This window comes from Urocampus carinirostris, chromosome 7 (genome assembly GCF_059441175.1).
Source record: "Urocampus carinirostris isolate Australia breed hairy pipefish chromosome 7, RoL_Ucar_1.0, whole genome shotgun sequence".
NCBI lineage: Eukaryota > Metazoa > Chordata > Actinopteri > Syngnathiformes > Syngnathidae > Urocampus > Urocampus carinirostris.
This window is the reverse complement of record NC_142355.1, coordinates 45411263-45437229: the sequence shown is the minus strand read 5'-3', so window position 1 is coordinate 45437229 and position 25967 is coordinate 45411263. Positions and strand designations below refer to the sequence as shown.

At 39.2% G+C, this 25967-nt stretch overlaps 1 protein-coding gene across 2 annotated transcripts in view; it reads right to left on the bottom strand.

Moving 5' to 3' along the window:
• The window catches only part of LOC148363440 (uncharacterized), a 55394-nt gene extending 30050 nt beyond the window's left edge, over positions 1-25344 (bottom strand). The window contains exons 1-12 of one of the 2 annotated variants that reach the window (XM_088341102.1): positions 25203-25344; positions 22806-22912; positions 20447-20468; positions 20325-20370; positions 20163-20253; positions 18951-18970; positions 18702-18807; positions 16793-16817; positions 10479-10569; positions 10286-10395; positions 10136-10199; positions 6966-7041 (exon numbers count right to left, since the gene is read on the bottom strand). In XM_088341102.1, coding sequence (XP_088197228.1) covers positions 6966-7041; positions 10136-10199; positions 10286-10395; positions 10479-10569; positions 16793-16817; positions 18702-18807; positions 18951-18970; positions 20163-20253; positions 20325-20370; positions 20447-20468; positions 22806-22901 — 747 coding nt within the window. In that variant the 5' untranslated portion in view covers positions 22902-22912; positions 25203-25344. The remainder of the gene's footprint in view (positions 1-6965; positions 7042-10135; positions 10200-10285; positions 10396-10478; positions 10570-16792; positions 16818-18701; positions 18808-18950; positions 18971-20162; positions 20254-20324; positions 20371-20446; positions 20469-22805; positions 22913-25202) is intronic. The other variant, XM_088341100.1, reaches the window with a different exon arrangement.
• Positions 25345-25967: the final 623 nt, after the last annotated feature.

Genomic DNA, 25967 nt, shown 5'->3' with positions numbered 1-25967 from the left:
CTCCAACAGTGGATTTTTTTTCACCAAGTTGCTTGGCAATTGCTCCGCAGCCCTTTCCAGCCTTGTGGAGGTGTAGAATTTTGATTGTGGTGTCTTTGGACAGCTCTTTGGTTTTCGCCATTTTACAAGTTAAAGTCTTACTGATTGTATGGTGTGGTCAGGTGTCTTTATGCAGCTTACGACCTCGAATAGGTGCATCTGGTTCCGGATGATACATGGAGTGCAGGTGGACTTCTAAATGTTGACAAACAGGTCTTTCAGAGTCAGAGTTCAAGATGATACACAAGTGTCCAAATACTTATTTCTAGCAGTATCAAACAGATAAATTGTTAAAAAATCATGCATTGTGATTTCTGGATTTTTCTCTGTGTGGATCTGTGTGGAGGAGTGGGCCAAGATCCCTCCTGCAGTGTGTGCAAACCTGGTGAAAGACTACGGGAATACTTATTTGCAGCTGTATCACACAAATCGATCGTCATAAAAATTATGCATCTTGATTGCTGGATTTTTCTTTAAGGTTATCTCTCACAGTGGACATGCACCTAAAATAAAAAAATTCAGACCCCTCCATGATTTCTAAGTGGGAGAAATTGTGAAATAGAAGGGTTGTCAAATACACACTTTTTTCACTTATATATATATATATATATATATATATATATATATATATATATATATATATATGTATAGATATTTTTTTTTTGTGTGTGTGTGTGTGTGTGTGTGTGTGTTATTATGCCCATCTTGAAACACTGCATGTGACTTTGTGGGCATTGAGGGGTTGAGAAAGAAAGCTTGATGCGGTTGAGAAAATTGTCTGAACGCTTTGTTTCGGCCAATTTCTACCACAGAGGAGGACTTCTTGAAGCGCATCTTCCAAAAGTAAGTTAAACTCAACTTTAGTTATCTTTATAGAGCATATTATTTTGTAAGATATATAGCACTTAAGCAACTTACGAACAAATTTAACTTACGAACGATTGTCATTCGTAAGTAGGGAAGCGTCTTGTATTTTTGATGACTTAATCTTTTCATTTGTACTGGGAGTTTCCCCCTAGGCGTTATGGTTAGAGACAGGTTCCATAGGAAGCAGTGATTAAGATTCAGCAAATTACGTTTTTTTTCAGGTTCTTTGCATTTATTTTGTTTTTTTATTTCTTAGTTTAGGACTTAAAGGGGTACGGGGTGGAATAGAGCGCTACTTAATGTTCAGTACATACAGGGTGGGTGATAGGACCCTGATATCAATTACCTTTCTTCACTTCTTGGATGCAGAATAAGTTATTGTTCATGGAATGTCAATGACATTAACAATCAGACAAAAAGAGGTTAGGTGCTTTCCCATTTGAAAAGCCTACAGGCGGATATAATATTCCTGCAGGAGACACTTGATAAACGAGGCGCACGGAAGGTGGATAAGTCAAATATACCACTCAAAATTCACTTCCAGAGCGAGAGGAACGGCAATCTTGATTCGAATAGGAGTGGCTTTTAAACATTTATCTACAATATCAGACAGGAATGGACGCTACATGATGGTCCAGGGAGAATTGCCTTCTGTCTATTTAACACGATTGAATATTTACGGGCCAAATTATGATGATGTGGAATTTTTTAGGAATGTTTTAAGTTTAATACCAGATATTTCAAGTACCAACCCCAAAATTGGATCTGACCTCAATTTTGTTTATGACCCCCTTTTGGATAAAACTAACGTCCAAAAAGTAACCTCCTTGAAATCTTGTAACCTGGTGACATATATACATACATACAAACATACATTGATAACATGAACGTAGTAGACCTCTGGAAAATACTTAATCCAACAAGTCGAGAGGATTCATTTCACTCCAGGGTCCACCCCCATGTGCGGATGCTGTTCCTGGACTTCAGTTCAGCATTCAACACCATCATCCCACAACACCTGGTAGACAAAATGAGACTCCTGGGTTTCAACACCCCCATGCGGAACTGGCTGCTGGACTTCCTCACTGACAGACCCCAGTCAGTGCGGATTGGTCAGAACATCTCCCCCAAGGCTGTGTTCTGAGCCCCTTGCTGTTCACCCTGATGACACACGACTGCGTCCCTAGGTCCGCCACAAACCACATCGTGAAGTTTGCGGACGACACAACAGTGGTGGGCCTCATCAGGGACGACAACGACCTGGCCTACAGAGAGGAGGTGGAGCAGTTGGTGGGCTGGTGCAGGGACAACAGCCTGGTCCTGAATGTTGACAAAACTAAGGAGATCATTGTCGACTTCAGGAAAAACCAGCCCAACCATGCCCCACTTTTCATCAACAACAAGGCTGTGGAGGTTGTCAGCAGCATCAAGTTCCTAGGGGTGCACATCACAAACAAACTCACCTGGTCCGTGAACACTGCATCACTGGTTAAGAGGGCACAGCAGCGCCTGTACTTCCTGCGGAGGATGAGGAGAGCCCACCTGCCCCCACCCTCCCTCATCACATTCTACAGGGGCACCATAGAGAGTATCCTGACCAGCTGTATCTCTGTGTGGTGTGGAGGCTGCAGCGCTTCCGACTGGGGTAGTGTGAGGAGGGTGACGAGGACAGCAGAGAAAATAATCGGAACTTCTCTCCCCTCCATTCAAGACATTGGCCAGAAGCGCTGCCTATCCCAAGCTAAGAACATTATCAGGGACCCCTCTAACCCCCACCATGGACTGTTCACTCTGCTAGCCTCTCGGAAGAGGTACTGCAGTGTGCGGTGCAGGACCACCAGGTTCCACAATAGTCTTGTCCCCCTGGCCATTAGACTGTTAAACGGTCAATCAAACACATAGTAAATCTAACTGCTGCTAATCTGTACATCTGTTGGTTTTGTTTGACTTTTTGCACTACTGGCAGTTCTTTAGAGCTAGCCACTCCTTGCACATCTGTTTCTCTGCACTATTGTACTTACAGCGTTATTGTTACAGTGTTATTGTTACTGTTTACCTGACTTGTTTACCTGACTGCCCATTTTGCACATCTGGTTAGCTGCTCCTCTTGCACTATTTGCGCTACTGTAAAATACTATACATAGCCATAATTATTTAGTATATTATTAGTACTCAATACTCCAACTCAATACAACATTTTATTTATATCTGTACATTCAAGGAAACTGTGCGGGTCAGATGTATCGACATTTCGTTCTGTATACACGTGTACTAGAATGACAATAAAGTAGATCTGAATCTGAATCTGAATCTGAACTATATGTATAGGCAAATTGACCATGTCCTGGTGGATGGAAAGTTGCTGCCATATGCCTCTAATCCTAAATATTATAATATCATTATATCTGACCATGGACCTGTCTTCTTTACTTTAAAATTGGATATAATTACTAGACCACAAAAGAATTGGAGGTTTAACCCTCAGCTACTTGACAACAAAATGTTTTGTGAATACTTGTAAGGGCGGTACTAATCATAAGGATCACTTCTTGTCCATGTTATTACGGAAGACTTTTAAGGCATTTTTGAGAGGGTGCATCGTCTCATATCAATCCAGTGCAAAAAAATGCACACAAAAAAAAAAAAAAACAATTAGAACAGAAAGAAGAAATAAGACAATTGGATGTGGAAAACGCTCAAAACCCATCCAATGAAAAATATAACAGGATTCAGCCTTAAAATTTAAACTTAACCATTTATTATGTGACCAAATAAGCAGAGCCTTTCTGCATGTGAAATGAAAATATTTTGAATAATGGTGGTTAACCAGGAAAATTGCTCGCAAGACAATTACGTAAATTGGAAAGTGACCAAAATATCCACAAAATAAGATCTGACTCCGGTGTTGTCCACACTCAACATGAAGATATTAATAGAGAATTCAAAAGTTTCTACAAAAGGCTGTACTTTCAGAGTACTGCAGAGCCAGGAGTAATGCAAACATCTTTAGATTCATGTAGTTTACCGGAACTTGAACAGTCAGAAAGGGAGAAACTGAATGCAGCAATCACTCGTGCAGACATCATGGATTCTGTAAAGCCCTGATGGTCTGAGTAATGAGTTATAGAAGTGATTTAGTCAAACTTTGGCTCCCTACCTGCTTAAAATGTATAACAAAGCTATGGAAGAAAGCACCTTCCCACCCACCTTGACTGAAGCCATTATCACCCTGATTCCAAAGAAGGATAGAGACTTGGAAATGGTGGGGTCATATAGGCCAATTTACCTTTTAAATACGGATCAGAAGATTCTAGCTAAAACCTTGGCAGGGCACTTAGTGTTAGTATGGGTAAAATGGTGCACCCAGACCAGTCAGGTTTCATCCCAGAACGAAACTCATCTCACAATCTTAGACGCCTTTTTAATGTCATGCACTTTCCCGGAGGCCTTGTTGTGATAAGCCTTGATGCGGAAAAGGCTTTCGACCTGGTAGAATTTTCTTACTTGTTTTCAGTGTAGGGAAAATTTGGGATTCGAGACAGGTTCGTCGCTTGGATTAGGCTATTGTACAGGAATCCTTCTGCCAGAACACTGAAAAATCAGAAAGTTTCCTCGCAGTTCATGCTTGGTAGGGGTTGTAAACAGGGATGTGTATTGAGCCCTTTGCTATTTGCCCTAACTCTGGAGCCTCTCGCACAAACAATTAGAGAAGACCCTGCAATTCACGGTTATAACACAGAAAATACCGTATTTTCCGCACTATAAGGTGCACCGGGTTATAGGGCGCACCCTGAAAAAATAGTTTTTGGTCCAATTTTTGACATACATAAGACGCACCGGATTATAAGGTGCTACAATGGGAACGTCGACAAAACAGTCAGATAGTTCAGTCAAACTCATTACCCCCTTAACATTCCGAAAGCTTGCAAAGACGTGTCGAAAACACGTGCGGATGCGGTGTCCGTACGATGTCACTCAAATGAATCGTTCCATCATTCGGAAGGTTAAAGTCTTGGGATTCAAGAAATGCCAACCATTCCTTAGTTTCTATTTTCTTTTTCGCTCGCAACTTTACTGTATATATGACGATAAACACTTGGAATTAAGTTTAATTTAAAAATAGACACTCCATTCCATCCATTATCTGCACCGCTTATCACAGAAACATCGAGTTCAGTCTGAAACAAGATACAGGGATAATACATATAGCCAGAGTAGCTCACCGAAGTCGTTATGTTCATAATAATGTGCAGCCGTGGTCCTTTTATACCCGTGAGTTTAGTAAATCCAGGAGAATAAAATATTTACAAATACAAAATAGTAAAAAAATGCTTTCTGTATGCCGTCAGCCATGTGCTATACGCATTCATCTTTTTCGGCCAATCGCAGGCTTTGTTTTGCCGTTTAAGCCAATGCCAGCCTGTAAATGATAAAAAGGATCCGCCCCTTGACCTCCGAATAACTTTAGCCAATAGTGATCTATTCCACTGATGATTGACACATCTTTTTTGGCCAATTGCAGGCTTTGTTTTGCCGTTCAAGCCAATGCCAGCCTGTAAATGATAAAAAGGATCCTCCCCTTGACCTCCGAAACACTTTAGCAAATAGTGAAAAAAATGAAGGCTTTTAGGGGCGCCTTATAGTGCGGAAAATACGGTACTTCCAATAAGATTTCCTTGTACTCAGATCACATTTTTCTGCATGTAACCAGACCCAAAACTGCAATCCCACGAATTTTGGAAAGAATTGATTTTTTGGAACATTTTCAGGTTATAGAATTAGTTGGACTAAGAGTGAGATAATGCCAATAAGTCTTCCTGATGAAAGTTTGTTGAGACGATTCCCCTTTAAGATAACTGTGGAATAAATTACATATTTAGGGATTGTGATCACCCAAAAACATCATGTTTTGTCTGACGCACACATATAGAATTTTGGGAAACGTTGCCAATCTCGTTAGTAGGTAGAATTAATTGAATTAAAATGATATGCCTTCCTCAATTCTTATATCTCCTGCAGAACATACCAATTTTCATCAGTAAAGGATTCCTCAAAAAGTTAGATTCTACTATCCTATTATTCATTTGGAATTACAAATCACGTAGGATTGAAAAAGATCATCTATGTAAATCTAAGATGGATAGCGGACTTGCTTTGCCCAAAGTCCCGGCATGGCTGGATGACACTTTAATGTCGCCTTGCTGGCTGAGGATGGAGAGGGTGGACTGCCAGCCCTATGCAATTGGAGCAGTTATACTCTCTCCTGAGGAGATTGGTAATGTTTTATATATATATATATATATATATATATATATATATATATATACAGGGCAGCACGGCGTGGTTAGCGCATGTGCGGCACAGTTCATGTCTTGGGAACCTCCTGCGTGGGTTCAAATCCAGCTCCAGACTTTCTGTACGGAGTTTGTATGTTCTCCCCATGCTTGCGTGGGTTTCCTCCGGGCACTCCGGTCTCCTCCCACATTCCAAAAAACATGCATTTCAGGTGAATTGGCCGGTCCAAATTGTCCCTAGGTGTGAATGAGCGAGTGAGTTGTCTGTCCCCGTGTGCCCTGCGATTGGCTGGCAGTTCAGGGTGTCCCCTGCCCACTGCCCGATGATTGCTGGGATGGGCTCCAGCACCCCCACGACCCTACTGAGGATAAGCGGTGTAGCTGATGAGAGATTATATATATATATATATATATATATATATATATATATATATATATATATATATATATATATATATATGTATGTATTTAAATAATCTTGTTTTTTTTTAATTGTTGCTGCTAGATGTTATTACATTTATTTCCATCACACTAGTGTTAACAATAGAATATTCTTCATTGCATTATTATTATTATTAGAACTTAGGCCTGTTGTGGTTATTATTTTTTTGGCCTATTTATCCTCATAGTCTTTTATCTATTTTTTTCTTTAACTGTCTACATTTTAATGTTTTACCCTGGAGTGCAACATCTGTTCTCGTTGCATACAATGATTTACAACGTTTGTATCAATGACAAGAAAGACAATTCTAATTAGTAACTTACCTCTGGGTCATTTGCAGGGGGAAGAACAGGCTGAGGGAGTTTCAGGCCTAGCCCTGACACAAACCAACCAACCATCCTGAGCAGAAACACTCAAATCAATCTTATTTCAAAGCATCATTAATTTAAACCCCTTGCATGACACAACAATATGTTTACTAAAAATATTGACTTTTCAGCGCAACAAAGAAAAAAACTACTTAGTACAAGAATAAACTATACATTCATAAAATAAGCTAATCATGAAACACACCCATAAAAACACTGAAAACAGTGCTGTACAAAAAAATGGTGAAATAATATTTGTGTGTCAGTTAGAAATCAAATTTCCTCAAAAATCACCATGATCCGTCACTGTTGAGCTATTTTCAGAACCAGTCTGCAAGATACTCAAATGCTCTTGGTACCTGGTGCACCATTTGGACAATAGTACTTAAAAGGGACACTTGTAATATTTGGTAATTACATTTATTGTGTAGTGCGAGAAAGCAAAAGGAGGAATGCAAACTTAGGGAGACTCAAAGTGACAACACCTCACATACTTTCTTCTCATTGTTTACTAAGCCTTTCACAAAGTTTTTGTTATTTGGTGGTACACATAGCGACAAGATGTCAACTCCCTCTAGGTGAGGCTTATGTTATTTCAAATAAATGCAAACTTGTAAACCCATGAATATTCAAAAAATGCACATTTATATGTCATTTCACTTATATTCAAATCATTGCCGTGTTTTTCAAATAAATTATGTATTTTTGCTCCTAGAACACGCTAAATCATACACAGTGTTCCTTTGATGTAGTTTCAGTTTAAAAAAAAGATTTCATTCTTACATTAAAAATAAATATCACGTATGAGACAAGCATCCTCATTTAAATAATCAGTATGCGTTTACTAAAAAAAAAAGTTAAAACATTTAAAAAAAGGAAAATAAAGCTTGAGCAAAATGTTCTGCCTATGAGGCAATTACTTTTTTTGCAGTGTAGAAATGAGAAAATGTCTAGCATAAATTAGAAAAGTGCAACTTGATGACCATTTGGAAGAAAAATACCTTAGGTAACAACGGAAACGATGTGTGTAATAAAGAAAAGTTACTTGAAATAGATAAAACAAAATAAACATGTTTTTGCAGGTAAAAATAAAACGGATTACCTGTTGAAAATGTAATCAGAAAGGTAATCCAAATACTATAATATTAAAGTGATGTAACTCGATTACTTTTGGATTTACCCGTGTGCTGTGTGTAAATAAGACCATATAGATAGATAGATAGATAGATAGATAGATAGATAGATAGATAGATAGATAGATAGATAGATAGATAGATAGATAGATAGATAGATAGATAGATAGATAGATAGATAGATAGATAGATAGATAGATAGAGAGAGAATGTTTAATTTACCATAACAGTATCAGACGTTTTTTTGCGTGTTGACTAAATGGAGGAAAAGTAAAATGTTGCCTTGCTGTTGTTCAAAGATGTTAAAGATGTGTCACGAAAATGCTTTACCTCAGAGAAAATAATAAAACAACTGTTTATTCATTTTGGGAGTGAATGGAGTTGTGGAAAGATTGTTTGTTATCTATTAATAAAATTTGACACCTATCTGACTGTTTTGTTGACATTCCCTTTAGCGCGGCACCATCTAACGGTTGCATAACGTAACTACATCCTCTACTGTAGCCAAGTCAAGTCAAGTCACATTTATTTATATAGCCCTTAATCACAAAAATGTCTCGAAGGACTGCACAGTATTACAATTACAAAATTGCACAATTACCTGATCTTAAACCAGCATGCACTCATAGCGCCTTATAATGCGGTGCGCCTTATGTATGGAAAAAGTTTTAAAATATATCATTCATTGAAGGTGCGCCTTATAACACAGTGCGCCTTATAGTGCGGAAAATACGGTACTTTTTTGACATCCTGATTATGTAACACCGTTACATTAATTTCGTTACTCCCTAAGCCTAGTAAACAACATATTTAAAAGGGGAAAATCATACGAGGATCCTGAGTAAAAAAAAAAAAAGCCTGAAGAGATTACCGTATTTTCCGCACTATAAGGTGCACCTAAAAGTCTTAATTTTTTTCAAAAGCTGACTAAGCGCCTTATAATACAGTGCGCCTTATATATGGATCAATATTAAGTCGCAAAGTCTTGCAACTAATGCAAGCAGCCGCCGACTAGATTTTCCCCCGAACGCGAAGTAGTCCGCGGTGTATGCTGGGATTTATGTACCGGCGTTTCATTGGCTAACCAATGTGTCAATCATCATTTGAATTGATCACTATTGGCTAAACTTATTTGGAGGTAAAGGGGGCGGATCCTTTTTATCATTTGCAGGCTCGCATAGGCTAAACGGGCAAAACAAAGCCTACAATTGGCCGAAAAACATGTGTCAATAATCAGATGAATCGATCACTATTGGCTAAAGTTATTCGGAGGTAAAGGGAGCGGATCCTTTTTATCATTTACAGGCTCGCATAGGCTAAAGGGGCAAAACAAAGCCTACAATTGGCCGAAAAAGTGAATGTAAATAGCAAGGTTGGTGGTCTACGGCATTGAGGAAACATGTTTTACCAATCTGTATTTGTAAATATTTTACTCTCCTGGATTTACTACACTCACGGATATAAGAGGACCATGGTTGCACATTATTATTGAACGCAACGACTTCGGTGAGCTACTCCGGGTATATATTTTCCCAGTATCTTGTTTCAGAGTGATATCGATGTTTCTGTGATGGGTCTATTTTTAAATTAAACTCAATTCCAAGTGTTTATAGTCATATGCACAGTAAAGTTGCGAGCGAAAAAGAAAATAGAAACTAAATGGTTAGCATTTCTTGAATCCCAAGACTTTAACCTTCCGAATGATATTTGGAACTAGGCATTTAAGTGACATCGTACGGACACCGCATCCGCACGTGTCTACGACACGTATTTGCTTCTTTGCAAGCTTTCGGAATGTTAAGGGGGTAATAAGTTTGACTGAACTATCTGACTGTTTTGTCGAGGTTCCCATTGTAGCGCCTTATAATCCGGTGCGCCTTATGTATGGAAGATATAGGACCAAAAACTATTTTTTGGGGGTGCGCCTTATAACCCGGTGCGCCTTATAGTGCGGAAAATACGGTAAATGAAATATACAGCAGGTCAACCTACGCTGATGCTTTACTGTCTGTGTCCAGCGAGATTCCACTGAGGGATTCGGGAGGTGGAGAAAGAACTGCAAAAAAAACAAGTTTTGATATAATTTATGGACAAATATTTTCAAGTGGTGAATCTTCCCACCAAGGAAGCAAAAATATATACTTTTCTCCACTGAGGAGCAGGGACTCTTCCTGGCTTGCGGCTCCCTGGGTATGGAACTAGCAGGGATGAGAACCGGTTGAGGGATCTTCTGCCTGATCCACGTCACTACACTGAAGCCCACAAACAAAATTATCACCATGTTTGTGATGCAACCAATTGTCAAGATGGATACTTGGAGATAATTTATGCTCACTTTGGAGGAAACGTCAACTGACCGTCCTCCTCTTCTGCCTCGTCTTCAGATTCCATTTCCACCACTGGGATGTGTGGGAGCGGATCGTAATCTGCACACGCCAATACTGTACAATTACCGTATTTTCTGGACTATAGGACGCTTACTGATTATCAACAACATGTGAGACACAGTTGTGAAATGGAAACAAGTCATTCTCATATTATATTTACAACGAGAAAACGTAAAAGTAGTTGCAAAAATATTCGCCTCCTGTTCTTTAAGTTCGGCAAACTGACTCCAGAAGTTCCCTGATGACATTTGCATGATCCAATGACGACTTAAATGACTAAGAATTTAATTTAGACTCGTTTTAAATGCATGTGCTCTGTGATGGGCTCTTAGCTCTTTGAAAGCAGACACTGGAGAATAGACAGCATTATGAAGACCAAAGAACACAACAGGCGGGTTTGAAGCAGAAAAGGGGATTTTGCAATATAGGAGACACATATAACATGTGGAACCAGGTTGCTCTGGTCAGATGAGACCGGAAATGAACTTTGTGGGCGGAATGCCAAGTGTTACATTTGGCGTAAGAGTTACTTTACTGTATTTTTGGGGGCGGCAGTAGCTCAGGAGGTAGAGCGCTCGTCTTGGGATCAAGGGATCCAGTTCGATTCCCAGCTCGTCCGTCTTACATGTCGAAGTGTCCTTGGGTAAGACACTGAACCCCTAATACCCCCAATAAGCAGGTTAGCGTCTTACATGGCTGCAATACAAGGCCGCTATTGGGAAATGTGGAGCACATTGTAAAGCGTTTTGTGAAGTCATTGACTTGAAAAGCGCTATATAAATGCAGATCATTTCATTTCATTTCACTTTACATCACCCTGAAAATACCATCCCCAATGAAAAACATGTGCTGGCAGCATAATGCTCTGGCGTTGCTTTTCTTCAGCAGGGACTGGAAAGATAGTTAGAGTTGATGGGAAGATGGATGGAGCCAAATACAGGGCAATTCTGGCAGAAAACGTTGGGAGTCTGCAAGAGACCTGAGAATGGGGTCCAAGTTCATCTTTCAACAGGACAACCACCCGAAAATATAAAGAAAAAATCTACATGGGAATAGGTCAAATTTAACAAAATAAAGGTTAGTCCAGACCTTAATCCCTAGAGCAGAGATTTGACCTTTTTTGACCCATAGTGCCATAAAAAGCCAAATATTTTGATTTTTTGGTTGTTGTTTTTTTAAAGAGACCATACCATATATTTTAAGACAAAATTCTGAAAAACCGCTAAACCTGCTCTCCTGACAGTAACAAATTTGTCTGCGCCTTTAATTTCTTTGTGTTACGTTAAAAGATTTTATCAAATTCAAGTTAAAGTCAAAGTTAAACATGGTAGAGTCCCATATCAGAAAAATATACCACTTTAAATGGGTCTCCCTCCCACAGTTACTGAAGATCATTGAGGCTAATTTTGACCATAATTTTTTGTCGCAAATGATGGTTTCAAAACAAGGTGAAAGCAGAGTTCTTTTGTAAATATGTCCAAAAAACTGTGAACGAAAAGTTCATGGAGTTTTTCCCATTCATCGCAGTGGGCGCATGTGAGAGAGAGAGGGGAGCCTGCTGTGTTGCAAAGCTCTGACCACCCCTACCACTCACCCATTTAAATTGTTCTGTGTGCTTGGTTAGCATTTATGGGTAGTTTGTTGAGTGGATTTTTATTATAAACTGTATCAACAGTAAATACATATTATCTTATAAGAGCTTCAATATATTTAGTTGGTGACATACAGCCAAAACAGGTTCTGTTGGTGTGACACTTTGTAAACTTTGTCTGTAAACTGTAGGTAAAACTGTGCCCTTTATATATTGGACTGAACAGTATGCTTTATTAGAGTAGCTTTGGTTAGGCATGCATCAAATCCAACACTGTGCATGCCGGAATTGAAAGGCCACGGCGGAACTTGTACAAATAGCATTTTATCACCGAGCTATATGAGCTCACGAAAAGAGCTATAGACTAAGGCTTGTACATGGCTCGCAAGCCTGCTTTAGGGCATTTCTGCAAAGATCTAAAAAATGCTGTGTGCACAAACGATCATCAAACCTTAACGAACTTGAGCTGTGTTGTAAGTATTAACTTAAAGGGGCCAACATTCTTGCAATGCCTACTTTTCATCCGTTAACATGTTAGCACAATATAATGTGTTAATTAAGTTTGGTTTATTTTCACAATTGTATCTCACATCGACAAGTCTGAAGCCTGAAATATGGCAATATGTCGAAAAGTTCTTGGTGGGGCAATACTTGCAAGACACTGTCCAGGTTGCACTGGATTATAAAGCGCATGAAATTAAAACATTAATTTACATACCAGAGTTTTAAATGTAAAATAATTCAAATGAAAACAGATACATAAATGAAAAAAAACAAGGATTTTGGGTATCCGAAGCTCAAGTTGGCAGACAATTATGTCAGCTACCTTTAGGATGGTGGCGCGGTGTCTCTCCAGGAAATATTTTTACTTTTAGTGTTCTTTTATCTCTCATATTTTCTTTGATAAATACTTGCTCTGCAACAATCACCTTAAGTCGCCAGGAACTTATCAACCTGGGTCTAAGATTAGACGTCGGCTCATTTCACGACTACAACACCAACAACAACATCCTAAAAGACATACGAAGACCACCGGGATCTCCCTGGGTGATCTGCCAGCCCAATAAGCGATGGAGACGGCGGTGGGAACGTAGGGGTGGCCTAGCGGAGAAGCTAAGAAGGCGACCACACCAACAAGCGCTTCCGAGTATTTTCCTGACCAATGCCAGATCTATCGTTCACAAAATCAGTGAACTTCAGCTGCGGATAGCTACCAACAGCTTCGTACGGAATTGCAGTATTTTTGTGATCACGGAATCTTGGCTTGACCCGCGGATCCCCTACGCTGCAGTCCAGCTAGCAGGACGCACGCTACACCGACACGACTGCAACAAAGACTCCGGTAAAAAAGAGGTGGGGGACTATGCGTTTACGTGCATAACGCGTGGTGCAATAACAGCAGAATCATCGATACACACTGCTCCCCCGATATAGTTTCTAGCAGTATCGTGTAGACCATTCTAACTACCGAGAGAGCTAACTGTGCTCATTGTGATAGCGGTTTACATCCCTCCGGATGCTAACGCTAGTACAGCGCTAAACCTCCTGCTCGCTGCCATCAACAAACAACAGCTTGCACACCCCGACGGAGCTTTCATTATCGCTGGCGACTTTAATAAGGCATGTTTAAGGACTGTACTGACAAAATTCTTTCAACATGTGAACTGTGCAACAAGGGGGGAAAAAACTTTGGACCGCGTATACAGCAACATCAAAAACGCATATAAAGCTTGCTCCCTCCCCACCTAGCCAATTCCGATCACCTATGTCTGTCCCTCACCCACTTATCCACCCCCATCCGGAGAAAAACAAAGCCTGTAACGTGGACAACACAAACGTGGCCTGGGGGAGCCCTCTCTCAGCTGCAGGGCTGTTTTGATCAAACTTGCTGGGAGGTATTTGAACACCATGACCTCCAGAAATTCACTGACACTGTTTTATCCTACATTCGATACTGCACGGATGAAGTCACAGTAAATAAAAAAATCAAGGTCTACCCAAACCAAAAACCCTGGATGTCCAGCGAGGTGCGCACCCTCCTCAAACACCGCCTTCAGGTCTGGAGACAAGGCTCTTTACAGTGTGGCCAGGGCTGACCTGAAGAGAGGCATTTGGAAAGCAATGGCAGCCTACGCGAGGAGGATCGAGTACCTCTTCGCAGGAAATGACCCGAGGAGGATGTGGCAGGGTCTTCAACACATCACTAACTTCAGAGGCCACAACCTGGCAACTGCTGAGGCTGATGCTTCACTAGCTGCGGACCTTAATCAGTTCTTTGCTCGCTTTGAAGCTGAAAGGCCACAAACAGCCACATCACACCCACCAACAACACACTCACATTTCAGGAGCATGAAGTTAGGCGTGCGCTGAAAACTATAAACCCCAGGCAGCTGGCCCGGATGGAGTACCAGGGACGGTACGCAGGGACTGTTCCGATCCGCTGTCCGGGGTCTTCACCACCGTCTTCAACCGGTCCTTGTCACAGGCAACCGTCCCATCATCATTCCCATCCCCAAAAAGTCAGCAGTAGACAGCCTCAACGACTACAGGCCTGTCGCTCTTACGCCTGTGGTCATGAAGTGCTTCGAGAGGTTAGTGTCCCAGTACATCAAAAACTCCCTGCTACTCACACTGGACCCCCACCAGTTTGCCTACAGGGCAAACCGCTCCACTGACGACGGCATAAACACAGCACTTCACACCGTGCTGAAACACCTGGACCACCGGGGAAGCTACGTCAGAATGCTCTTTCTGGACTTCAGCTTAGCTTTCAACACCATTATCCCGGAAATCCTGGTGGAGAAACTCACACACCTAGGACTCTCTCCCTCCATCTGCCACTGGATAATGGACTCTCTCTCAAACCGCCCACAGTCCGTGAAACTCGGTAACCACGTCTCTCCCACCCTAACACTGAACACTGGCTCCCCCCAAGGTTGTGCACTGAGCCCCCTGCTTTTTACCCTCTACACTTCCGACTGCTCACCGACCCACCCCACAAACACAATCATTAAGTTCACCGACGATACCACCTTGATCTGCCTCATCTCTGAAGGGGACGAGGCGGCGTGCAGGGATGAGGTGGAGTCACTGTCAACATGGTGTTCGGAAAACCACCTCATACTAAACACCACAAAAACAAAAGAACTGATACTGGACTTCAGAAGGAATGGCAGGAATCCAGCACCACTCATCATAAAAAGAGACTGTGTAGAGAGAGTCCACTCTTTTAAATTTCTGGGTGTGCACATCTCCGACGACCTCTCCTGGTCTGCAAACACCAGAGCGATGGTAGGGAAGGCCCAGCAGCGACTACATTTTCTGAGAGTGCTCAGGAAAAATCATCTAAAACAGCAGCTGCAGGTGTCCTTTTACGAAGCCACAGTGGAGAGCTTTCTAACATACGCATTACGGTGTGGTATGCTGGATGCACAGCAGCAAATAGGAAAACGCTCCAGAGGGTCATCAAAACAGCCCAGAAAATCGTCGGTTGCTCTCTGCCCAGTCTGAAGGACATTGCCTGCTCTCGCTACCTCAGCAGAGCAGAAAACATCATCAAGGACTTTTTTCACCCCGGCCACCACCTCTTCGACCTGCTGCCTTCCGGCAAGCGCTACAGGTCACACAAAACAAAAACAGACTCAGAGACAGTTTCTTCCCCAGAGCCATTTCTTCCCCAGAGCCATTCCACCCTAAACACACACTGAAACTGAAAAACTCTTGCAACACTACCTCATACGAACGTAAATGGTACTCATGTCTATGTTTCTTGCACACTGTTGACTGCACTATGTTTACTGCTCACCTTGCACAATGTTGACTATCTTTTTGGCACTAGATGACTATTTTTGCATTTCTCGCACTAATTTTGCAACAAATGCATATTGCACAAACCCTTACGATACCAAACTGTATGTAACATCCTACATGCCGACATTTCTTGTGTACATTTTGTGTAAATTATAACTATGACCTAATCCTCCTTGTTTCATAACCTTATCTTCTCTGTTCCTTTATCTTCTTGGGTTTTTCACCTGACTGTGAATGTGTGATCCTGGAGTGTCATGCCCAATTTTGTTGTCACAATATGTTAACCCATTTTGTAACGATGACAATAAAGGTATATTCTATTCAATTCTATTCTATTCTAGGAGGGGCTCATGTTATGTAAAATAAATACAAATTTCTTGACCTACGAGTATTTAAAAAAATGCACGTTTGTATGATAGTTCATGTATGTTTGATTATGATTCAAATCCAAATTGTTTTTATAATGAGAGAGATTTTTTTTACCGCTCGGGGCCGCTACATAATACCCAATGTACCTTAGACAAAATACAGTGAGGATGTTTGCATGCAGCTAATAATCAGATTGTCATAAAAATATAGCCAAAATTCGGAATATGTAAGCACTCACAAAAATCCGATTATGGTCTCAAATTTCTCGACCAATGAGTATTTTAAATAAATGCACGTTTATATGATATTCTTGTATTTTTGCTTATTTTTCAAAATATTTATTTTATGTTTTGTTTTTCAGTTTTTACCATAGGGGGCATTAATTAATGCACACTGTTCCTTTAACATTTAAGTTGAGCAATAGATAACATTGATAACTAACTAGAACATTGTAAAGATGAAGACCTCCCACACACAAAACACAAAATGTACCTGGCATCGTTGCGACGTCATACACCTGTAAGACACACAAAAGATTCCAACTGTATGTTTTTTATCGTAATAAAAGTGCATTCCAGAGGTGGGTAGTAACAAGTTACATTTACTTGAGTACGTTTTGGGAATTTTGAACTTCTAGTTGTATTTTTTTTATTTTACATAATTTTGACTTGAGTAGATTTGTGAAGAAGAAAGTCTATTCTTGTTAGGCTACATTAACTTGTTACTTAAATTCCCTCCACGTAAGTATGCATTTGTCTCTCTCCTCTAAGGCACATCTTTTATTCATTTTGTTTCTTTTATCTAGATTCGACTAGTCACCCAAACAACCACCAGATGACAATTGTGAGCTAGGTTAGGAACTTTTTTATACTGAATTGTCGGATAGTTTCTTGTTAAGTAGGTTTTCTTTTTTATTTATTTTTCTAGATATGTATTTTTAAAATCATATTCCTGTTTTTTGATGGAATCATTTTATTCATTTATCCATCTAGTTATTTAATAATTTAAATACATAAATGGTTTAAATATACAAAAAGTATGAAATACAAAAATATATGAAACAAAGAGCCTTTAGTGCAAGGGTGGCGAACATGTGGCTCTAGAGCTGCATGCAGCTCTTGGCCAATAAGAACGCGGCTCTTTGCCTCATCAGATTTTCTATATACTGTGGCTCTTTGCCTTGTTTTATGAATAGGTTTTTTTTTTTGTGTGTCTATTGAGGGTGGACGCTTTCCTTGAAATCAACACAAGAATAATACTTGTATTGTAAGGAGACGAGTGTGTTATGGGATGTAATATGTTTTTAATTGTGTGTGTTTGTGTGTGTCTGTGTGTCATGGCACGTCAGTGCGTGGTGTGGCTCTTTGACTCTCACAATTAGAAATTTAGGCTCTTTGTGTCAAACGTGTTCGCCACCCCTGCTTGAGTATGTAAAAATAGCAAAAGGACGTAGTGATGCAATGCATATGGTAGAATGTGATACTCAAATGCTTTTTTTGCATTTCTCTTTTGCACCTCAGATAACGTCATCCTGATCAAGGGTGTTCTCCAGTGTCTTCTGTTTGTTAAAGCTGTTGAGTATTTAGAAGGTTAAATGTTTTGGTAATATATCTTTTTTTTTTTTTAAATATATATATTTTAATTTATGTTTCCAGAGTTCTTTTGCTCTCCGTTTTCCTTTTTTAAATCATTTTTCCTAGCTTTTTAATATTTTTTTCCTGTCGCTTTTTTTTTCTTATTTTGTTCTCTATTTACTCCTTTGCTTAGTTTCCTTTTTTTTAGCTATTTCCTTTTTCTTATTTCTTTTGGTTTTTTTTCCTTTCCCCTAACTTCTTTTTGTTTTTTTCTTGATTTATTTTGTTTTTCTTCATTCTTAAATTTTCTTGTCTTTTTTCCTTTTTTGCTGTATTTTTCCCTTTTTAAATTAGTTTTATGACTAAAGTTACATAATAATTAGTAATTATTTTTATCTTTCTTTATCTTTTATCTTATACAGTCTATATGTGTAACTGGAGTGCCACGTCCAATGTTCAACTCATTTTGTAACAATGATAATAAAGTATATTCTATTCTATTCTTTTATATTCTATTCTATTCCATTCTATATGTTGTAACAAAAATGGACATTAATGTGTTTATTTTTTATTTTTATTTTTTTTTTCTGTTTACGCCTCCATCTTAAAATTGGTGCGGCTTGTACAAAAACAAAGTTGCGTTTCTTCCTTAAATATGCACACGTGGCTTTTGATCAGGTGTGTTCCGTATTCCGGAATTACAGTATATGGCATTAAAGTTTGATATTCACCCTCAAACGTTTCAAACTGGCGAGAGAAGTATTTGACCTATTAGCTCTTAAACAACTCATGAAATAAAAACCAAGTGCATAATGACATCAATCTACCTCTGTGTGCTCCTCCTGCTTGCCATCACTGACTTCTCGGTACTTTTCATCAGGTTGCGGCAGCATCTTGATGAGACTCTGACTGACCCATCCCGCCATTCCCGACCTAAGAAACATGAAGCAATGAGAGACTCGCTTCCTACTAAGCAGGTGGTTCTAAGATAGTAGGGCAGGACTCTGTCAAGGGAGGACCAGGCGCGTTTGTGTATGTTGACGTGACAGACAATAATCAAGAAACACTTTATTTACCTTTCTTTATCCCCAGACTGCTGCAACAAAAAAAGGAAAACTTGTTATAAACGGGTAGAAAAGTTTTACTTTTCAAACCAAGTGTGGGTACATGTTATTAACATTGGGCAAGTACTTGGATTGGATTGATACCATTTCCCTGGGATCAATACGCTCTTCCCATTTTAACTATCACAATAATAATATTGTTAGTGGGTTAAAGATTATACTGTAAATACATTATAACTTTCAAATTGGATCCCATTGCATTTACACTTTATTTGCACTACTGACTTTATATTTAAAATGTTGTGTAATGAAAGGTATTTTAAATGACTTGTTGTCATTGTTATTTATTATTTGTATTTTTGTTACATTAATGCTTTTTGGGGGATTTGACTCTCCTGACTTTTGTTTTGAATACATTTTTTAGTAGAAGTATTCTGTTTTTAAAGTGTTAAAGGTTCTTTACATTGTGCTGTTTACATTATTTGGACTTTCTGACTTTAATTATTGTGCAATATTGTAACCTGTTTTTAATTTTTAACACCTGCATAGGATGACAGTTCATTATTTTGAATATTATTCCTCTGTTATTTTGACTATTATGGACTGTTGACATTATTATCACTATCGCCCAATCGTCTTGGTGTTCTTTAATAGCCACACTGTATAGGGAGGATCTGCTTTTTGCAACCTAAGAGATTTAATAAAAATAAATGGTTCAGGAAAGGGCTTTCAAAACAGGTTGTAATTTGTTATTTGAGTTTTGCAAGTTCACAAGACATCGATGTCTTTTTTTCTTATTTTGAGTGTCTCCTAAACTATAAACTTTCAATGTGTGAAGTTGACATTGCTATGTTTGGACTGTAGTTACAGTGCTGCTTTTTTTTGTTTCAATTCTCTTAACTTTACTTCTGAATGTGTTTGTAATAGAAATATTTATATTTAGTTTTATACGGTCAAATTTTGAAAAAAAGAAAATATTTTTAGTGCCTAAGATCTTTGTGCTGTGTTTATTGTAATTATAAGTTAACTCAAGGGGTCAATTGTTTTTGACATTCAAACATGACATTCCAAAGCAAAATGTATCGGTTTCGAAAAGGTATTGATCAATACTACCATTTATTTATATGGATTGGACAGATACCAAAATTCCAAGGATCACCACACCTAATTCAAACGCAAAAGCAAATGCAGGTGGGGTGCGTTTATTTTATGTTACTGCACGACCTTGTCCTCGAGATGATGGGAGCCAGCAGGTTGGGGCAGGGTGCTTGCAAAGCCATTAGACAGCCAGCCCAAGACCCCTGACTGCGTTTGACTGCAAAATGCAAAACATTAAACATACAATGTGCAAACACACTAAGCGTTGACAGAAAAAAAAGAGCTTACCTGTCCTCGGATCCACCGCCTGTACCTTTCAGTTGAGGATTTTTGGCTATGTTGGAATTATGAGTTTAGAAGAATCATTACTCACATTAAGCAAAAAAATGCACACCATTAAAAAGCCTCACCATCTCTGCTTTTGAAGCTTTCCTGTTTAAGCGGTGACAGAAAGAGATTTTTTTAAGAGCAGAAACAGCCAAACTACGGCCCATGAGCCACATTCGGACCATGAGGCCCGCTGAACGATAGTAGTAACTTCAAATGTATTGCCAAATATGCAGTATGCTGTGCATACAGCACAGATTAAATTGCTTCCTCTTCCTCGCGTGCAAACATGCAATAGATAAGGCACAATGCATATAAAAAGTAGCAACAAGAACAAAGAGCAACGAGTTTTTCTTTGTCTTTTTCTTAAAAAGAAAAGAAAAGAAAAAAAACAGTATGCATATGAAATATTAAGATATAAAAATATATAGATTATGAATGAAAAATGTGCAACGTACAGCCGGAATATAAATAGAGCAGTTTGCATTCATTTGGTAGAAGTCATAGTGGTGGGAATGGGTCAGGCAGGGAGAGAGTTTAGAGTCCTGAGAGCCTGATAGAAGAGGCTGTCCTTTAGCCCGCTGGTTCTGGCAAAATCTAACTTTTAAGAGTAATCCCAAATTATTTTTGTCTTTTTGGAACAGCCACGTTTTCCCAATAGTAAAGTCATGTTCATAGACCTTAAATTAAAAGTCTCAAAGGGATATTTTTTTAAGTTTTCCATATGAAAACCTATGTTCAATTTAAAGTATAACACAGCCAGACTTATTGTTTGGTTCAACAGTGGTGAGGCAGTATCTCAGTACCTTCCCTCGTTATCCCTCCCTTTCTTTTGTTTTTCCGTCTCTTTCTTTCTTTCCCTCCTCGGTTTTTCTTGATTAAATTTACTAGTCTTCATGAGAGTTTTTTTTCTATCATGTGGCTACCAAGCTCAAATGAGTTTGACACACCTGGTTTACCAGCAAAGCTTTGCGATTTACTTTAATTTTCATTCTGTTTGAATTTGGGAGTGAAACCCCTCGGTAAAAATGAGCTGACCATCAAAAATGAAAAATTGACAATTTGGTGCACTGACAGACGGATCATGAAGGTAATTAGGTGCTGGGTGTGCATAACTTTTAATACTGTAAGTGTTGAAAGAGTGATAATTATTCAATGAGACGCAACCTTGGACCCTATTTGTGGCATTCAACAAACTCATAAATCAGTTGTGCTTTTTGTTGATGAAAGAAATCACACATCCGAAACTTCTGTGTCGCGTTTTCAACTAGAAGCCTATTTTTGTGTGAATACTTAACCCATGAAAACACATTTTTTTAATAAAGCATCTTACCTGCACATTAGAAGTAAGACCAGGCCTAAAAAAAACCCAGCTCGACCCAGCTCGACACAGCTCTAGGGCAATAGAGCCCGATTAGCCCAAGCCTGAAAATTAACTTGATTTGAGAAGCCGGAAGAAACCCCACATTTATATTTTTTTTGTGGGAGGGCAGGGCCTGGCTTTTCTCTTGCTGTCTTTTTTGGTTTTCAGTTATCTACCCTTAATTGTTGATCCGTGCAAAGGTTTCGGCACCGCCAAGCGCCTCACAAAGCATACTGCGTAAAAGGGGATTGAATACATCCCCCACCACAATACACAAATAAAAATAAACAAAGAATAGTGATGGGTGGATGGGTAAGGGGAAAAAAAGGCAGTGAGAGAGAAAACAGAACATAATGATTGACATTTTAGGCCCAATAGAACCTGGCTTCCGAGTCTGGTTCGGGCTAAAGATGTTACCTCTACTGCCATATCCAAATGGACTAATTATCATTGCTATTTTTTACTATCTTCTATATCGTATACATGTAGTTTCTCGAAAAACAAAACAAAAAACCAGTATTTCGCTACGAGAGTCAGAATCTATAGCCTGTACTGAACCTTGACAGGAACGTAAATTGGAGTTTTTGTCATTGAAGGTTCACCCAAAATGTTCTGCAATAGAAATAGTAGAGCAATTTCTATTTAGGACACTGTCCACCATCATTTACATCAAAACACTGTTTATTAGTAATTTTAAAGATTGTCGTAGAGTAAGATACAAACAAAGACAGAAAGGAGGAAAAACCAGAGGGTAGAGAGGCAGGAGCTATAGCCTCTCCTGGTGTATATACAGTTTGTTCAAGCAAATATAGTGGTATGAGGCTAACTTTTTCCCCATTATGTAGTTAATCATACTATAATGCTTTGATTGCCTAGTTTCTTAAAGAGTACCAGCTTTTGTTTCCAATATGTATTGTTAAAACCCATAGTGGTTTAAATCAATAAGTTCTGTAAAGTGGTATAGGCCATTATCATTAAGCAGATTTGATCTGCATTCAACTTTTCAATTGACCAAACATAAACTGACTGAATTCATTTAATTTTTGAAAGTGTGTGTGTGTGTGTGTGTGTGTGTTTACCACGGCGGGTGTTCGGATTTCTGCATCTTTTTGAGGAGATCCAGGGGGATGGGGCACCACTTTCACCACCCAGTTGAACATCCTGGCGAAGAACATGCAACTACACACTGACAAAAGGCACACAAACACACACTCTTTGTCCAGATTCACTAATGGGAATGATAATTAGTCATTTTCTTAACAGAGAGTGTCTCAATGGAGCTAAAGAGATCTTAATCCACTCTTTCTGCTTGCAATGACTTTCATTAACTAGATTTGCAGGCCTTTGCCTTGGCAAATAATCCTAAGGTAAAAAATAACTTAGGGCCAATTACACTCCTTAACAGTAGATAGTGGTAATTCCCTGCAAATACAGGTTGACTTCCGCCATTTCGCACAAAAAGAAAAGACGTAAAATCTTTGTTTACAAATGTTGAGCGTGGCCAAACAAAGATACAGCGAAGAACATATGACAAATTGAATTATTATATTAAAAACAAAGCCACAGAAGTAAAGCATTTTGGAATTTATTAAAAAATGCAGCTAATTGAGCATAAAGGGAATATTTTTACCATATTCCCCGATTTGTAAGGCTACACTTAAAAACCAAACAACTGCACGTGTGCCTGTGTGACTTACATAGTGTAAAAAAAGTGAAAGAAAATTAAAATGCATGATTACAATCAAATGCTTTCATTTACGGTAAACATTTATGAATAAATCAATATTTCAGTGGTGGAAACAAGTTTCATAATGTTAGTTTATTTTTTGATTGGATAAATCAGTTGTATTAATTTGATTACTTTTTTTCTAATGCAATCCTAGTTTTTACAGTTTTCATGCAATTTATAGTCAAGTGCGGTTATATGCCACAATTATTTTACGGAATACTTTATTTCAGGTGCACTGTATAATCTTTTGCAAAAGGACTGTTATTGTAGTGTCACGGTTGCCATGGCGCCCAATTGGTCCCCACCCGGTGGCGCCAGGTTCTGTCACGGTTGCCACGGCGCCCAATTGGCCCCGCCTATGGACACCAGCTGAAACGCGTTGACAGATTGCTCCCTGGCTACTCAAAAGCTGTCTGTGAGTCGCCTGGGGTCTGAGCATCTGCGAAACTCCTGCTATACTATGTTGTGATATGCCAAGCCCTGTAAATCCCAGTTTTGCCTATGTTTTTTGCTCTTGTTTTGCCAAGCCCTGTGAATCTCCGTTTTTGCCTGTGTTTTGTTCTCGCCCCGATCTGTTTGATTATGACCACTTCCTCGTACCGAGCAATCTACTTCCGCCACCAACGATCCCCGGATCGAGTGTGCACTCATTTCTCTTCTCCCCAATAAACTAAGTAACGTTACGCGATTGGGTCTGCTTCCTGTTCTGGGACGTGACATGTAGGTCAGTGGGGCCAACCCGTTTTAGCTCGGGGCCATATTAGAAAAAACACTCACAGGGGGCAGACGAGTCGATTAGAAAGAAAGAGAGAAATAAATAAAAGAAACAAGCAAACAAACCTAAAAAAAAAGAGAGAGACAGAAAAAGAAAGACGGATAATGGAAGAAAGGTAAAAAGAGAGAAGAGAAAACAGGAGAAGGAAAAAGAAAGAAGACCAGAGAGGAGGAGAAAGAGAGATAAGAGAGAAAAGTGAAAGAGGGAGGAAGAGAAAAAGAGACAGAGGCAGAGTTGAGGCAGCAAGAAAGAAAAAAAGAGAGGGAAAAAGAGAAAGACTTAGAAGAGAGAAAAAAAAGATGTAGAAAGAGATATAAATACAGACAAAAAGGAGAGGAAGATGTTGACAAAAATAGAGAAAGAAAGAAAGAAAGAAAGAAAGAAAGAAAGAAAGAAAGAAAGAAAGAAAGAAAGAAAGAAAGAAAGAAAGAAAGAAAGAAAGAAAGAAAGAAGAGGGAAACAAATACAGATCCAGTTGCTTTGCAGGAGGCAGCGCCGGCTTTATTTTGAACCGCAACCCGTATTTTGACTTTTATTTCTCTTGAGCTTCTTTCAGCCTCTTCTCGCAGGTCGGATTCAATTGGCCGGTGGGCTTGAAGTGGCTTGCGGGCTTGATACCTATCTTGTGCGCCTTATAGTTTGAAAATAAAGTACTTGAAGTCTTTTTGGTTTTGCTGGTCTTTTTTATGAGAATATATATTACTACCCGTGGTTCAAACTGCACAATCCTTTCATTCAATAAATTTGAGAAGTTAAAATGTTTTTTTTTATGTGGGTCATGGATTGTCATTAGGGTGGCATGGTGGATCCTCAAGTCATATCAGTTGAGGACCACTGCTTTACATAGGAGAAATTAGGTCAAGGGCTGACCATTTGCAATAATGTTACATTTAGGATTGTAATTGATCAGCATGTTGATATAATCTAAAGCAGGGAAGCAGGCATTATGATCATGACTAGAATATGTCCTACCTGAGGGTCTACAGATGTCCCAGCATTCCCCTGGCCTTGACGAGATCCACGGTGCAACACAGCTCTGCGGGGATTTTCTTCAACGGCTGCCGGACCCTAACTGGATTAAGGAGAAGCACCTGAAGGTTATGGGCCAATCCCGGACTCACAGCCAGATAGAGGATGGTTAAAGCATGAGGCGGGGCGGGGTTGAATTGAGAAAGTCATCTGGTTTGGACAATGCAAACTGTTGCTACCTTGGGAGCCATGTTCTCTCTAATCTTCCTGGGGTCTGAGCAATCACTCAAAGTCTGTCAGCGCAGCTTGAAACAACGCAGAGTAACATTAACCCCAAGTATGGCAACCAAATGGTTAGCAGAGGGCCAAAACTTGAATCAAGTTACATTCTGCTGGCTTTCCTGCAACAATGGTTAGTTTTACAAATGTTAATGAATAGGCTAATGTATTCAAAGGTGTTGTTTTTACAACTGTTAAATGAGATTTATTTTTTCAAAAAAGTATATTTTGTTATAGTACTAACATTTTGTGGACTTGTTTAGTTGGTTGCACAATACAGAACTGTATTTAATTACACTTTTTTAGTGGAAGTACAACATTGGCAAAAAGACTATCATTCAAATCATTTGCAAATTATTTAAATGTAATGCTATCTATCTATCTATCTATCTATCTATCTACCTTGGTCATATCCCTCAAGAGGGGTGACCGACAGCAAGACACACACATACAATAACAAAGAAAATAAAAAGGAAATAAATAACAAAA